The sequence below is a fragment of the Antechinus flavipes genome, chromosome 1 (assembly GCF_016432865.1).
Source record: "Antechinus flavipes isolate AdamAnt ecotype Samford, QLD, Australia chromosome 1, AdamAnt_v2, whole genome shotgun sequence".
Lineage (NCBI taxonomy): Eukaryota > Metazoa > Chordata > Mammalia > Dasyuromorphia > Dasyuridae > Antechinus > Antechinus flavipes.
In genome coordinates this window covers 263,761,216-263,778,606 of record NC_067398.1, presented here as the reverse complement: position 1 = coordinate 263,778,606, position 17,391 = coordinate 263,761,216, and the positions used below count along the sequence as shown (strand labels likewise).

The following is a 17,391-nucleotide window of genomic DNA, read 5'->3' as shown; positions in this document are numbered from 1 at the left end:
AAAAAATCAACATGCATGGAAGCTCAACCCTTTGTTGTCTCGGTTATTCCAAATTTCACCCATCATAAATATGTAAGTAAAGGTAATGACACTTGCCAGGCTCCCATTTAACACAACTGTGGAAATCAATGCTTCAACCCATATCTGTAATTTCCATATTCTTTCCAAATTATGTTAGGAGAAAAATTGACCATGGTATGACCACTTCCACCCTTGGGGCTATGGAGCATGAGGAGTCAGTTTTGGTCACATCTCCTATATACAGCACAATATTTAGCACATAATGAGCTCTTTACAGATGCATGTTTACATGGTAATGATTCTGATAACCTCATCTTTTAAGTTGTTTTGAGATCAGCACAACACATACATACATACACACAAATGGAGAACTATAATTCAAATAAGACATATAGATTTACTAGTCAATTCAGCTCTTCAGATGCTCATTCTTTTAAATAACAAATGGCTAACACTTGTATTTTTTTTTATTAAAGCTTTTTATTTACAAAACACACATGGATAATTTTTCAACAATGATTCGTGCAAAATCTTGTGTTCTAAATTTTCCTCTCCTTTCCCTCACCCCCTCTCCTAGATGGAAGGTAATCCAATACATGTTAAATGCAACACATACACATACAATTTTCCTGCTGCACAAGAAAAATCAGATAAAGAAGGAAAAAATAACTGAGGAAGAAAGCAAACAACAGCAGAAAGAGTGAAAATGCTATGTTGTGGTCCACACTCAGTTCCCACAGTCCTCGCTTTGGGTGCAGATGGCTCTCTTCCAGTAATTACAAGATATTGGAACTGATCTGAATCATCTCATTATTGAAAAGAGCCATGTGCATCAGAATTGATCATTGTATAATCTTGCTGTTGCCGTGTATAATGATCAAAGATGAGTATTCTAAACTGGTAGGAATTACTCCTTCTGGCCCTATCGATATTGCCTGCTAGCCCTATGCCATAGGCAATTACTTCCCACTCTCAGGGCTTTACTTCTCCTCATCTTTAAAATAGGAATTTTCCAAACACAGGATTATTTTGAAGATTATCTCACTTAGATAATGGATATAAAGTTCCTATGTAACCATGAAGCATTATAGAAAAATAAACTGAATCTTATTTCCAATAAGAAGAACATCTTGACTCATTTGTCAGATCTTAGTCACCCCTGCACCCCTGCTTTCAGATAAAGCTTCTATTTCTGGCTAGGGCACCCTAGGCAGAACTAAATTTGGAGAACACCACGGCCAGCTTCTTTGATGCAAATCTCACTCTATCCATCACTTAAGTTCCCCAGTGATTCTTTTTTTTTTTTAATATCTTTTTTATTTACAAAACATATGCATGGGTAATTTTTTCAACACTGAACCTTGTAAAACCTTTGGTTCCAAATTTTCCCCTCCTTTCCCCCATTCCCTCCTGTAGATGGCAGACAGTCCAAAACACAACTTTTTAAAAACACTTCAACAGTCATAGGATTAGCATGTAATGTATCATTAAATGAAAACAAAATAAACATAATTATTTTTATTCAACAATTTAAAAATTAATGTTTCAAGCTCTAATTCAATTTTTAAAGTATTTATGTGTCTTAGGATGGCATTTGTAAAAAAAAAATTCTACAAAATATTTCATTTATGATTTTCTATGATAATTACATAATACTGACTAAAGAGCTGGACAAAAAAAGCAATACAGTAGCATATGTTTAGACATCATATGCTTTAAAAATTGAGAACTTTTATTTTACAGATGAATAGGCATAGTATTGAAAAAGTAATAACCATAAGGTAAAGTGGTAATTGAAGCCCAATTAATGTTGATGACTAAAGTCCAATCTATCTGAAACAATATAAAATTAATTTTCTTTTTAAAAACAATAATCATAATGCCAAACGTTTTTAGACCTTCGGAAGTCTAAGTACTTTACAAGCAAATTTGCTTAAAAACATTTCTTTAATGTCTCCAATTTAAGCAGACACATTCTCATCTATAACATCCAGGAATGCCCAATGAATTTTTTTCAATAATCTGTAGTACTAGATGTCTTTTATATTTTTCCATTAAAAATCCATTTAATTTAAAAGAGCGTTTGATTTAAAAGAGCGTTCAGAGTTTACAAAGAGCAATGATATTCAACTTCTCATAGATGGTCTGAGTTTCAGACAGTTTTCAGGAGAAAAGATTAAATTTCTAGAAGAAGTTCCAGGAGATCTAAGATTGATTCCTGATGTAGAAAGTGAACAATTCATACTACTGGTTCTCTCCTTTTGAAGTGTTTGCTCCCACTTAAAATAACCACATTTCTTTCTATTCTTTTGGTATTTCCCAACAGGACAACTGTAGAAGGCTTTGCCATGATTTGGTCCATTATTAGAAACAAGGAGTCTTTTAGACCTTCGGCCACAGTTACATAAAGGTGGTGTCATTTTCCTATTCTGCCAAGGTTCTTGCAAGTTGACAGTACATTTTAAGACAGAAGGTGTCATCTTCAGAAATGAATTTTTCAATGGGGAGCAATGAGATGTAGGTTTTTCTCCATGTATTGTAAAAGACTGTTTTTTTGATGGCGAGAAAACCTGGGGAGTAGATTTTCTTTTAATGACCATGGAATACGGAGTCTGTGGTTCCCCCAGTGTTGAGGGAGGAGACAAAACAGTCTTAGATTTGCTCAATAAATTTACTTTAAGGTTAGGCAACTTAAAAGTATCAACATTTGAAGGCTGGTTTGGAGATTCCTTTACATTATAAATAGTAGTATGAGGGCTTCTGTAAACAACAGACCCTGATGTCTCAGGGGTTGTTCTGCTTTTCCCAAACATCCCAAATCTGTGCAACTTATCATTGTTTGTTCTTTCAAAATCTTTATCTTTTTCTCAGGTTCTAATGAAGTGCTTGGGTTTGAGTCATTAATGGAAGATAAAGAGTTTGTGTTTTGTTCAGGCCATGAAGCTGGCAGTAAAGCTACATCCTCCCAATCAGCTAGCATTGGCAAACAGTCAAGGCTAGTACTTGTATCTATATCAGAAAGATTGTTAACAGATGAAATGGTAGTAGAGACAAGCACTAATCCTGAATCCAGTGTTGAAAAATTATATTTAGGATTATGGGTAAGATATTCACCTTTTATTTGGTTTTGGATGTACCCTGGTGAATTAGAATTGGGTGGCTGTAATTTCCCAGGAAGAAGAGATGATTCTTTAATTGAGAAACAACTTTTAACCTCAGTAAGATTTCTGATACTCTCTAATGGTAAGTAATCTTGATGTATAGAAGTTAACTTTAGATAATTTTTTCCATTAGGATTTATGATATTTTTACCAATGTTAATTTCACCATTACAAACATCATTCATGCTTGAAGGCTGGATTCCATTCTTACATCCAGGGGCATCTTCAGTCTGATTCAGATTTAAAGCTCTGGCAACATAATTGGGACTCTTCTCTGAATGTGGTACCTATGAGTTTCACAAACAAATCCAAGAGAGCTTTGGCAACTAGGTGATCACAGTTCCTAAAGTATGTTATACTGCATGACAAATAAAAAAAACACTATCGATTGCCTTAAAATAAATATACTTGAATTGTTTGCTTACCTATCGAAACTATATTTATCCCCCCACCCACATAACTTGAAATGATAGAAAAAATAAAGCAAGGTACCACTAACTTTATCTAAAGATTTAGTAATTTTCATTATGCAACCATCTCTGATCATGCGCCAAGCCAGATGGGCAGTATTCCGAGAATCATCCAATCCTAGGGAAAAAACAACCAATATTATGCCTTGTGATAGTATAAAGAAATGTAAGAGAAATTTTAAAAAGGCATATTAACAGTACAATAGTTTGATTTTGTTTTAAACCCCAAACTTAGTGCTTACCAAAACTACTGAAGTATTAATGAAAACTCAAATTTTTTCATGTCTTTTTATTAAAAAGGTCAATAGTAATTTAGTCAGTAGGCCAAAAAAATTCATTAAGATTTTTGAAGTAATATTTACTTGTATCCAAATCAATTTCCTTGCCTTGTTCTCCATTCAGTCACTATACTCTAAACATGTTTTACTTCACATGATCTCCCAATGCAATATTCTCATATTAGGGACCATAAACAGTCACTAGATGGCAGCAATTTACTTCCTATGACTTAAGGACATGGAACCATTAAAGTACTAATATCATCCTCATTCTACTTACCTAATATGGTATCTTGTTCAGCATTTGAAAGAATCAAATTATAAATAAATGCATATTAGATCTCCCAGATACAATGTGCACTCTATAATTTTAGCTAAAAATAAATCAGTTTTTAACTCTTTCTCACCAGAATGCTCTCGTCCTGAGAATTCTATTCCCAGTTCCTGCAAAGCACCACTTAGCCCCTTTGGCTTTCTCCTATAGAAAATCTAATCAAATAAAAAGATATGTATTTATAAATACAGGATAGTTATTTGGAGTGAAACAGATTACTAACTTTTATACCATGAAGACCAAAAGGACATAGCTTTGCTAAGTTCAACATGTCGAAAGCTGAACAGTCTTTCACCTAAAATCCTCCCCCTTCCTCCCTGATCAAAACCTAGATGTCATCTTCAGCTCTTCCCTCTTTCCCCTATGTCCAGTTTTTTGCCAAGTCCTGTCAATTCTATTTCATCACATCTTTCATATATGTTTCATTCTACTTGACACTGTTATCATTCTGATACAGGTCCTTACTACCTCAAATCTGGGCTACTAAAATAGCCTTCTGGTTGCTCTCTTGGCTCAAGCTTCTCACCACTCCGGTCCATTCTTAACTTTCACAACTGCCAAAGTGACCAATATGCAGTTCTGTCGAGGTCATCTCCCTAGTCAATAAACTCCAGTGGCTCCCTATACCATCTCCAGGATCAAATAGAAAATTTTGTTTGATTTTAAAAACCTTCTATGACATGGTCTCTTACTATCTTTCTTATGTTTTACTCCTATACATGTACTCTAAAATTCAGTTATGTAGGTCTCCTTTCTATTCCTCACATCAGACACTTCAGCTCCCCACTGCACATTTTCCTTGGCTGTGCCCTATACCTGAAACACATTTCCTCTTCAATTCTACCTCTTGGCTAAATTATCCATTGAAATCCCTCCTGTCTTTTTCAGCATACTGTTATTACTTCCACTTTTATCAGGAATATATTTTATTGGTATGTAATTGTATGTTGTCTCCCCCATCAGACTGAGAACTCTTTGAGGGCAGGGATTGTTACTATCTTTCTTTGAATACCCAGCTGTTAGCATAGTGTAGGCACTTAATTAACATTTGAGTTTTTAAAAATCCATATCCTCTTCCTTCCATTCCCAAACCTCCCTAATTGAGAATGAAATAACAACAAATTGGAAAAAAAGGAAGTGAATTGGGTCTAAGCAAATTCTGTAAGACTTAGTTATTATCAGCCAATTGGGAAGTTTAGTTCAGAGTGATAAAACTAAAGACTTTGGTTTGGGATTTCTACCTTGATTACTTCCATACAAGTTTTGCTCCTTATGCAAGGTCCCCAAGGATCTTTCCTCACTTGGCCCCTGATAGTAAGCAACAAAGCTGCTACTTGATATCAGTTCCTATCCCTCTACCCTGAAGAGGATTCAGATGCCCAGGTATGGTTCTGGAATTTTCTCTTGCTCTAGTGTCCAGCCTTTTCCTGTACAGAATGTTCCTAGTCAGACCCTGTCCCCAATGTCCACAATCCTTTATGCCTCTCTCCCTATGATGACTTGAGCTAGCCTTTTTCTTGGATTTCCTCATCAAGATTCAATCTGATTTTCTTTGGAGGAAGATTGGCTTACTGCTACTCAATCATCTTGACTCCACCTCCAATAAATGCTTATTTACTTAACCAAGGATTAATATTTTTTCTGATTTTTAGCTCTGATTTGATATGTGCACCTTTTATTGTTTTTAGAAATCTTATATATTAGAAAATTATTTATTTACACCAAACATATCATTAAATATATTAGAAATATATGAACTTTTTAGTAAATAGAGCAATGGCCCAGGTGTCAGGAAAATATGGGTTCAAATCTAGCTTTAGATATTTATTAATAATATAATCCTAGGCACATCACTGGAATCTTTCTGAGCCTAGGTTTCCTTATCTGTAAAAAAGATAGCACTGACCTTACAGGATTATTAAGAATCAGGCTCATATAAGTATGTGAAGTGCTTTGAAAACTTTAAATAGTTTTATACATATAAGCTATTATTATTTCAGAGAATATCTTTTAAGGAACATGAATATATGTACATATCTGGATTCCTATTGATGATTTTCTCACCTTATAAGTTGCTCTGAGGTCTACCCAAGAATTCAAGAATACAGGCTTTCGCAATTGTTTCCGTCTACATTCATACTCTAAGCAAACTCCCAAGTCCCAATCTATGTGAAATAAATGAAATAAAAGAAAAATGTTATCACTGTTGATTTACACTCTCACTAGCTAAATTTATACTTCCATAAATAAATACTGGAAGAGGGAGTATGAAGGATAATGATAAAATTATAACTCCTTGATCAGTGCTAGTGAATAATATTATTTTTTACAAGATCAAAGAATTTACTGCTCTTTTAACATCTTATAATATAATTGTTGTATTTCATGTAGCTCATTTTTAAGAAATTTGTCTGTGATAGAATTCCTCAAGCATCAAGACAAACTAAATATTACAAAAAGAAAAATAGTTTTAAATTAGAAAACCCTGCCTATAATATAAAAACATTGTAAGTTTTTAGATAGGCAAAAGTTAATGTGGTATCTCATGTCTCACAGTTCCCTGATGTTTTAAACTATAACAAGCTTTATTTCTATTCAGTTTCAGCCATTTACAAGCACAGATACAAAATGGACTTCATACTGCTTTCCCCCTAAAACCATAAACTGTAAAAATTCCTTTAACAAATGCCTATCCTTCTTCCTCCCTTATATCATTCCTATTCTGTGCACTTATTGTGACTTCAAGCTCCTGGATTCTTCAATCTATCCTAGTTAATCTTCATCCTCAGGCACAGCAGTAATGTTCTCATTAATACACTAGAATTCCTCTCCTTTGGCTATATCTGCCATTTTGCCAATCTCAAAACCTGAGTGAACCTGTCTAATTTTCAGCAGTTCAATGACCAAGATTATTAATGAAAATCATAAAACAGAGCACATTGACTCAATCAATTCAGCACAACAAATATGTGTTAAGTATCTGCAATATAAAAAGGGCTGTAGTACAAGAAGCTGGGGAGAATTCAAAGAAAATGAGTAAGACATGGCTCTTGCCCTCAAGGAGCTTATAAGAGGAAATAACATGTATAAAAGTACTTTGTTCAAGACACAAAATATGTTTGAGTCCAGTGAGGAAGAAAAGAGACTGATGTGGACATATAAGAATGCACCAGTGAAGCTCAATTTAAAGAGAACTGTATTCAAGAAAGAATCAAGGGTAGTAACATAGAAACAAAAAGCAGGAGTGCTCAAGCTTAGAATGAGCTTAGGCTGGTATACTGAACACTAAAAACAACAAGGACTGTTTTGTTTAATTGCTTTTTTTTTTTTAAATACTACTAGAGTCAAGAAAAATATGGAAGAAAAGTTAAGATTGCTTCTAAAGTTAGATACAGTGATGAAAATGGGAAAGAAGCAGAACTCCTCAATCTTATTCTATTTCTATCTTCCCTGCCAAAAAGAAGGATCTTTGGACCAGAATAAAAATGCTTAACAGGGAGTTGAAACCCAAGATAAGTGAAAGAGATAGTAAGATCCTCCTTGAATGAATTCTATTCACCATGTCCAGGGTACTGAAAGAATTGGTCAATTCAAGTACAGAAAGCTTGTAGAGAATATAAGAAGTGCCATAGGGTTGTAAAGGAGTAAATGTCCTAAATTTTGAAAAAATACATAGAATCTGCAAACTACGAGCCAATAAGCTTGACTTTAATAATTTGTTGTAGAATTTTTCTGGGAATTTAAGAATGATTTGTGAACATTTTAAAGTTTAATTCATGTTTTCTTTTGCTATCAGTCATATCACTTCTTTGTAAATGTTCCTTTCCTCTAACTCTTACCTTTAACCCTCTCTTGTTAACAAAAGAAAACCATTTTACCTATGGCACTGTGGTGGTGAGAACTATATTCCACATCTTTAATTTCCAATACAATCTAACAATAAGAAAATGTGTGTGATCATCAGCTCTCCAAAATCAGTATTATGATTGGTAATTAGATTTGTGAGTATTTAGAAAAGGAAGCAGTCAGCATGGTTTCATTAGCAACAGATCATACTAGATTTACCATTGATATAAAGAAGAGATATCTGTTCAGATACAAGTTGGAGTATATGACTACTCATGTCTCTCAACTCTGAAATTCCACGATTCTATTAAGTGCATAGGAGAGATATAAAATATAATGAAATATAATTTCATACTAGGCACATCAGAGCAATCTGAGTGGAAGTTGTAGATTAGAGCTGGACCTTTAAGGAGAAGCAGTATTTTATTTTACCCTTACCATAAAGAGAGCATACTTTTCTAGGGAATTATATGGAAACATAAAATGCAGGTAACAAAGAAAATAAAAAGGAGATGATAGATATGACAAATATTAAAGAGAAATATGAAGCAAATGATTAAATATACGGACGGGAAGTGTGGGAAGAAAAGCAGATAGAGGAAGCAAATGATGACTTCAAAGTTTTAAGTCTAGGTGAATGGGAAAATAGCAATGCAATTCGCAGAAACAGGAAAGTTTGGAGAAGAAGAAAGTTTAAAGAAAAGGTGCATTTGGTTATAATATTGGAATGTTATAGTCATTCCTATTTGGTCTCCTCTCCATTTTCTCTTCTCTATAAATTATCTTCTAATAGATTGTTGGATTGATCTTCCTAAAGCCCCGATCTGATTATGTCCTCTCCCATACCTCAGCACCTCCATTCTAAACTCTTAAAACTCCAACAGCTTATAATGTCTAACAAATGAAATCTAAATTTTATCTCCAGATAAAATAGTCTATAATTTTGCTCTAGTTTCTCCTAGTAATCTTCTGTTATTCCTTTTCACATACCCAATGCTCCAGATTGGACTACAAACCATTCCTAAAACATTCCACTCTTTCTGGCCACTGTGCCTTTATTCACTCTAAAATGTTCTCTCTCTCATTGCTGCCCTCAAATTCTTATCCATCCTTCAAGGCAGAGTTCAAAAATCGGAATCCATAGCCCAGGGAGGCCAATTGAGTAAAAACAAGCTTAGTAAACTCACATCCATTATCACTAAATACAATGGAGGCCATGGAAAGAATCATTATAGAATTGAAAAAGCAAGAAAGGCTTTGTAGAGAAGTGTTTTTAATAAACAGTAGGATGTCCCTCAAAGGATGGAGCAGAGATATATATTTCAGAAATCATTAATGATGTGAGCTAAATTTCTTGAGGGCTGGGTCATTCTTAACTGCACTATACTCAGGAAAATAGTGAAGCTACTTTATAAGGATGTTGAAAAGATGAATGATAAAGGAAAAATATTCAAATATTATTACCAAATGAAGATAGTCAATTACATCATACTACTGCTTATAGCAATAAGTCTCTAAGTAGTAAAGTAGTAGTAAAAAGAGTCTGCTTTCTCTCTCAATCTTGGGAGTCTTAAAAGACAAACATGAAGTAAGGTCTTTCCTTATTCAGGTCTATGGATATAGAAATTTTCACCTTTTCATCAAATTATCATAGTAAAGACAAATGATTTAAAAAGTTCTCAATAGGATGAAATTTAGACACATATGAATTTAATTACTTGAGCTAACATATGCCAAGCACTGTATTTGGGGTATGAAGGAGCTGATCCAAAAGTTATTGGTGACCACAAGTTTCCTGCACAAAAAAGCAATTAAAAATAAGCCCCATTATTCTTAATCTTATCTGTGTTTAATCTGAACATCATATCTTCCTTAACAATAACATGCCTTACAATAATAATTCTGTACTAATCCAAAAGGAAAGTTCTCTATACCTGACCAAGTAACAAATGCACATAATTTTACATCTGAAGCCGAATTATTTGTAACACTGGGAGCAAAAATTATCTTCTTCTGCTGTTGAATTACTTGAATCCATTTGCAGAACTGTGATAAGCAAATCTTCAAAGGAACTCCTTCATCAACTTGAGCCTAAATACAATACCACAAAAACACATTCAGATATTATATGTTTAGAAATGGGCACGTGAGTTTTTTAAATGAAAAGATTAATTATCAAAGTGGTTCAGTCTTGATTTCTAAGAATCAAGTAGATTCATTTGAATTTAGAAAGTAAATTGGAAGTAAATTTAGCATACTATTTACAACTTACCACATATAGCTATAAATTGGGATGAATAAAAATAAAATCATACAGTAAGACTATGACAACAAAAATAATTTCTCCAGAATTTTCAGAAGACAAACTTTTGTTACTTAATTTCCACAACAGCATTTGATATTAATTTCTCCAAGTATATTTCTTTTCTAATACACATATATGAATGACTACACATACATACATACATATATATATATATGTATGTACAGTGTGAGTATATGTGCACACATGTGATCTTTGAACTAATAGATATTTGGGGAAAAGAACATTTTTCTTAGCCTTTAATAAATTTAACTCCAAAAGTCCTTCATTTTCGAGTTTGTTTCCTTACAACAATTTATTTCTAAATTTTCATATTTATGCCATACCTGTTTTATACCTGTCAGTTCAACACAAAATTTGGAAAGAACTGGATGTTCCTCAGGCTGGACATAGGTCTGGAATTCAGACTCAATCTCCCCAGTTAATGTATTTAGAAGAACTGCTGGAAATTCAACTAAAAAAATGATCAATATATATATATAAATGTTAAAATAGAATTAGCAAACTACATCTTAACTGCCACAAATTAAAAACACAATACTATTAATGTATTCCCAATAAAGTTAAGTTAGGATTGAAAGAATAGTGAAAGGTGCTATGGTATCTGAATAGGCTGTATCATAGGTAAAAGTTCTAAGATCATATAATTTGTTCTCTTCAAATAAAATGTTGACTATACTAAATGACTACAGCTAAGCATGAAGACAGAAAAAGTAGTGAGAAAAGGATAGACTTAAGAGTTAAAACAGCTGGGAAACCATCCAATCCAATCACCTCACTTTACAGAAGAAGAAACTGATTTCTTCTTCATTAAGTTATTTGGTCATTACCTGAACATCAGTATTTTTATACAAGTAATTAGCATGCGTGTATAGAATTTTTTTTGTTTTAGATCATAGTATAAATATGATTTCTTTCAACTCTTTATTTAAATCAGATCAATTTTACAGTAACATACCAATACATGATGTATTTTATTCTGAAAAATAACATTTCTAATGTTAGATTCTAAAATTATTCATTATGATTGAACACATGTTAAGATGCAAGTCACATATATACTGTTTTATTAAGTTTTATTTCCTCTGCAAAATATAAACTCAAATTAATTTAGTTTTCAATCTTAATTAAACTCACTATCTGACATATCTTTTCATTCAGACTTACTTATCTCCTGGCTATAATGGCGTTTTCCATCATTCCAGCATGTTGACTCAAAATCAATGATAATTAAGTAATCAAATAATTGCTCTGCAACAGACCAAATTATTGGTTAGCTTAGCAGTACTTAAAATGCTTTGCAATACAAAATAAGATGAAACTAAACACACTACTTACTTGACCTGATTCTACCCTGCTCATCCTTATTAGCAGGACTGATGGACTTCCTCCTAATTAATCCAAGTTGCCTAAAAATGTAGATCAAGGATAATCATTAAAGGAGTATACTGGACCTTTCTTTGCCTACATATTGTGAAAATGAACAACATACTATAAGAAATGATCAACAGATTGATTTTAGAAAAACTTGCATGAAATAATGAAAAGTGAAACAAGTACAACCAAGAGAACAGTACATATAGTAATGGCAATTTTGTTCAAGGAATAACTGAATCATTAAGTTATTTTGAGTATAAATATTCAAATCAACTACAAAGGACTTAAGAAATATGCTATCCATACCAGAGAAAGAACTGATAATTGGAAGTATGGATAGTATAGTGTTACATATAGAGAGATAGCTAGATATAGACATCTAGATCTCTATGTATTCATATTTATATCAAATAGTAGCCTTTTTCAGTACAGGGTGGGAAAGGAAGGCAACAGTTTTGAATTTAAAATGTAACAAAAAATAAAATAAATTTTAAAAAATGAAGAAAACAGCTATTGAAATTGGAGAGGTATGAAACAAAGACCAATAGGGATATTGAGAGCATTGCACCATTTGGAAAGCTCAGGCTGTAGCTATAAATGTGTTCCCCATAGTTATTTCTGAGGCTCCCTTATAACAAAATTGCTGTGTTTGATCCTTATCAAAACAGAAATGAACAGAAGGTAAAATTACTATTAATTGTAGTATAGTCTGATATTAAGTCTAAGGAGTCAGGAGACTAACTTTTTCTTTTAATTTCTCTATGAGTCTCATGTTCTACAACTGCAAAATGAGGCTAATGTGAATAAAGTTTAAATAGTAATGGAATGAGTATTGGACTTATAACAAGGTCCTCCACAATTTGGTCCTTACCTACTTTACAATATCATTTCAAGTTATTCTTTTTTTTTTAACATAATCTCTATTTCAATCAATGTGAACAATTAAGCTCTTTTCTAAACTTGATCTTCTATCTCTGTATGTTCACCTAGGGTTAAGCCCATACTTGAAATTTCTCATGCTCTCTTTCTTTTTTTCTTTCAAGATTTCTTTCAGAATCTTTAATTTTCATTAAGGCTAAGATCTGCTGATCTTAGCCAACTTCTCCAAAAAGGCTTCCTTGACTTGCTCCCCCAACCCCCATTTTCCACAAATACTCCTACAGCACTTTGTCTGCCTCTCTTTAACTCTTAACTTTGCAGTACAACTATGTATATACATGTCATATTCTACAATTACTTCACACAGAATTTAAACTGTGAAATCAGATTGTCATTTCTTTCTTGTTATATCCCTTGATATGTATGTATGCGTGTGTATATATATGTATATATATATACATACACACACACACACACACACACACACACACACACACACACACACACCATAGATGTCAAATTCTATGAGATTTTTAATTTTCTCACCTATAAAGTAGGCTCATTACAAGGTTGTTACTAGACTTAAATGAGAGCATGTACATATGATACTTTGAAATTTTGTTTTAAAATAATATTCCATTTTTCCCAATTACATGTAAGAAAATGTTTAACATTTTAAGTTTTAAATTTCAAATTCTGTCTCCCTCCCTGAAGTTAAGTAGTCGGATATAAGTTATACGTATTCAATTATCTAAAATATATTTCCATATTATTTTCAAAATCATTATGACATTCCATTTTGTGAGAAAAAATTCAAAGAAAAAAAGGAAGAAAGTGAGATATTGTGTGTTTTCAACCTGTATTCAACCAAAAAAGGAAGAAAGTAAGAAATTATTTGCTTTAGACTGTATTCAGATGCCATCAATTCTTTCTCTGGAGGTATATAGCTTTTTTCATTATAAATCCTTTAGGGCTGTCTTTATTGATCTACTTATAGTAGGTAAGTTATTCACAATTAAAATATTGCTATTTCTGTGAACAATGTTTTCCTGGTTCTGCTCACTTCACTCTTCACATTAAGTCTTTCATTATAGAGAGCCTGAACTTTGGAGTATACTTGAAACAAGGTGTTAACTCCATGGAATTGATGAGATTATGGTTCTCTAGTTCACATATATACTTAGTACTTAGTGTCATGATGTAATGGTTCTCTAAGTTCACACATAATCAGTATGCCGTAATTACAATATGTATGTATACAATCAGTATGATGTAATTACAATAAGGTATATAAGGGCTAAGAAGGACTGGAAGAGACATTCTATCTTTGACCAGGCTCATGGTGGCTCTCATGTCTCCTGCACTAAGATCAAGACTGGGCCAGAATAAAGAATCTAAATGCTATGTTTGACCATTCGTGTGGTGTCTATCCTGATGAGACCAAGGCCCTTCCAGAGAACCTCCAGAAAGCTAGCCCAAACATTACATTTCACTTAAGTTTTTCTGAAATCATTTTGCTCATGATTTCTTATTAAGTACTTTACAAATCTTAAAGCAAAGTATTACATAATGCAAAACTATTATTATTGTTAATAACATTAATCTCAAACATTGAAAAATATAGAATAAGTAGAAATTATAAGTCTTTGTGAAAATGAAGATAAAAGCATAAAGAGTTGCTATACATTTAACATAGATATGAAATATGTAGCTGAAGTCAAGTATGAAGCAGTAAAGAAGTACACTATTATTCCTGCTTTTATATGTATTTCATTAAGTTAAATATTAGGTGGCTATTATATTGAGGGAAAATAGGAAACAATCACTTTCCAACATTTTGATGTTATGTTCCCCTAACATTCACATGTTATGGAAACAACCTGCTAGTGGCTGCTGGAGATCTAATTCTGACCAGCAGAATAGATCCCTTCATGTGAGATGATAAGGATACAGGAGACTGAAAGGCAGTTGCATTCTCTGACCTCTCTCCTCTTCCCTCTGATTTATTTAATTCCCAATTCACAAGCAACATCTATGTCAATAAAGGCTGATTTGCAATTCCTTCAAGTGTGTTATGATTCACAGCTGTGGGGGCTTTTGGAGAATCGACCTGCCCCTTCACACTCAGGCATGCTCCTCAACAACATTAACAATAAAGAGATTGCCAACTTATATTTGGTCTAAGAAAGTTTCAAAATGCTTTTGATGAAACAATATAATAAACTATGCAAGTACCTCTCTCACAATTGTAAAAATATTTGGTTATCTTCCCTTGTCTCCTGCCCTTAAAAAGGGAAAGTTTTCTCATTCTGATGACAAACCCTGGCATCTACATAACTACTAGTTTACCTGAAATCCCCCTTTTCTCAAGCTTGAATGATTTCCTCCATTCTCTTTCTTCCGTCTGTGAAAGATGCTATTTATCTATTCTAAATTTTGGAAGAAAGATGCTGATTAGCTATATACTCTATGAAGGCCTGAAAAATATAAAAACTAAATCTGTATCCTAGGAAGTTGAAGCTGCTGAGAGCAGTTTCTTTTAAATGCTAATACATTTCTTTGCTTTCAGTTCAGCCTCTCATCTCTGACCCAGTTATTGGACCTCCTCTTATCCCCCTATCCATAGGTATGCCTCTCCCAAGAGGTTTCACTTTTCTCATCAGAGAACATTTCCAGAAACCTACATGTTCATAAAGTGAAGATCTAATAGAAATCAAAAAGTTATAAGATTCAATCTCATGCTTTTAAGAATTTACAATTTATGTGAAAAGACAATTAAACTGAACACTTAGAAATCTTCCCAGCACAAAATGTTATGAATACATTGTAATAGGAGAGAAATGCCTATTGGATCATCTCAAACTGAATATCCTATAGGGATCTTAAAATCAACATATTTGAAACTGAATTCAATAATTTAGTCATCATCCAGGACTCTCCTTTCCTTTTACCACCTCATATCCAATCAATTGCCAGATCTTGTCAATTCTATTTTCCTGTCTCTCCTTTGACACTAGCAGAATACAGGCCCTAATCATCTTATATTTAGTGTACTTCTATAGCCTTTTAGTTCTCCACCTGCTCAAATCTCTTCTCCACTTCAGTCCATTCTTCACTAAGCTACCAAAGTGATTTTCCTAAAGCATAGGTCTGAATATGTCAGATCTGCCATCACCCTTTCAGTAAATTCCAGTGATTCACTAACACCTTCAGAACTAAATATAAAATTTTAACTTTTAAAACCCTTTTTTATCTAGACCATCTTACTTTTCCAATTTTCTTATACTTCCATGATACATGATCCAGGAGCAAAGGATTGCTAATTTACACAAATTGCTCCATTTCCCAACTACATTCATTTTCACTAGCTGTTAGCCCCAAATCTCATACCTGTGGAAATGAAGCCTTTCCTGAAGGATCCTCCTTAAATGATAGTGCCTTCCCTCTGACATTACCTCTATCATCCAGGATGTTTGTATATATAGCTGTCTGCATATGGTCTTCCTCATTATTTGTGAGCTCCTTAAAGACGAATCTGTTGGGGGTGCTTTTATTTTCTGTTTTGACTTTCCTTTGTTTTCCCAGAGCCAGGCACATGGTTAGGTGTTTAATAAATACTGATGACTTAACTAGGTGAACTGTTAGAAGGTAAGGAATGTTGGACACTTGCATTTTCACTTCCTGTCCCCCATACCTGCAATGCTCTCTCATCATCTCTGCTTTTGTGGCTTCCTTCATGTCTCAAATTAAATCCTACCACCTACAGGAAGCCTTAATTCTGATGCCTTCCTTAATTATATCTAATTTATCCTGTCGGTTTTTACATAGTTATTTACAAGTTGTCTCCTTCCTTTAGCTCTTGTGTTCTTTGAAAGTAAGACTCGCTCGGTGTCTTGCGCACAATAGGGAATTAATAAATGTTTGACCGGGGTCAGGAGCTGAGAGATCCTGAGCAAGTCAAGTGAACTCTGACTTAGTTTCCCAATTTTTAAAAAAGGGACTAATAGTAGTATCTCCAGGATTGTTATGAGAATAAAATATGGGAATTTGTAAAGAACTTTGTAAACCTCAAAGTGTCATATAAATGCGAGGGGAAGGCAAGTAAAATATCACTTTGAGGTTTACAAAGTGTTTTATATCTCGCTTGATCCTCACATCAACTCGGTTAGGAAGATGGGATTATCCCCGTTTTACAGATAAGGAAACTGAGTTTGAGAGGTTCCATGACCAAGCCCAGGTCAACCTCACAGTTAATAAATCTCCGAGAGAGGATTAGAATCCAGAAATATACAGACAGATGCACCCCATGACCTCGCCTTGACCCTATTGGCGGTCAGGCAACATCCTTCCTTCCTTCAGAGCCCAGACTCAACGGATAGGATCCCACAGGGAATGATCCCAAGAGTGCACGACCGAGGTCCCTAGAATGCTCTCCCCCGACGCAGATATGCGCATGCGCTTTCGCTCGCAGAAACCGTACTCAAGGCGCGTCGGGCTCTACTCACACGCCCTCCCTCCACCCCAACACGCACGCACTCAAAAACACACACACGTTCACAAATATACCGGGCCAGTTTCTTGGTGGCCATTGCTTCCTGAGACTTCTCGGCTCTCCGTTCCCGGTCCGCCGACCAAAAGCCAGCGAGAAGCGACTTTCCCTCATTTCAAACTTCCCGCGGCCTTTGATGGCGTCATTTCCGCC

The 17,391-nt window shown here is 34.0% G+C and overlaps 1 protein-coding gene across 1 annotated transcript; it reads right to left on the bottom strand.

The window, feature by feature from the left end:
• Nucleotides 1-476: 476 nt before the first annotated feature.
• Nucleotides 477-17,379, bottom strand: ERI2 (ERI1 exoribonuclease family member 2). The gene is given in 10 exon segments (XM_052001393.1): nucleotides 477-2,848; nucleotides 2,851-3,469; nucleotides 3,682-3,770; nucleotides 4,338-4,419; nucleotides 6,329-6,429; nucleotides 10,045-10,201; nucleotides 10,760-10,887; nucleotides 11,601-11,684; nucleotides 11,772-11,842; nucleotides 17,256-17,379. Coding segments are annotated over 10 exon segments (2,055 nt in total). The 5' UTR covers nucleotides 17,279-17,379; the 3' UTR covers nucleotides 477-2,147.
• Nucleotides 17,380-17,391: the final 12 nt, after the last annotated feature.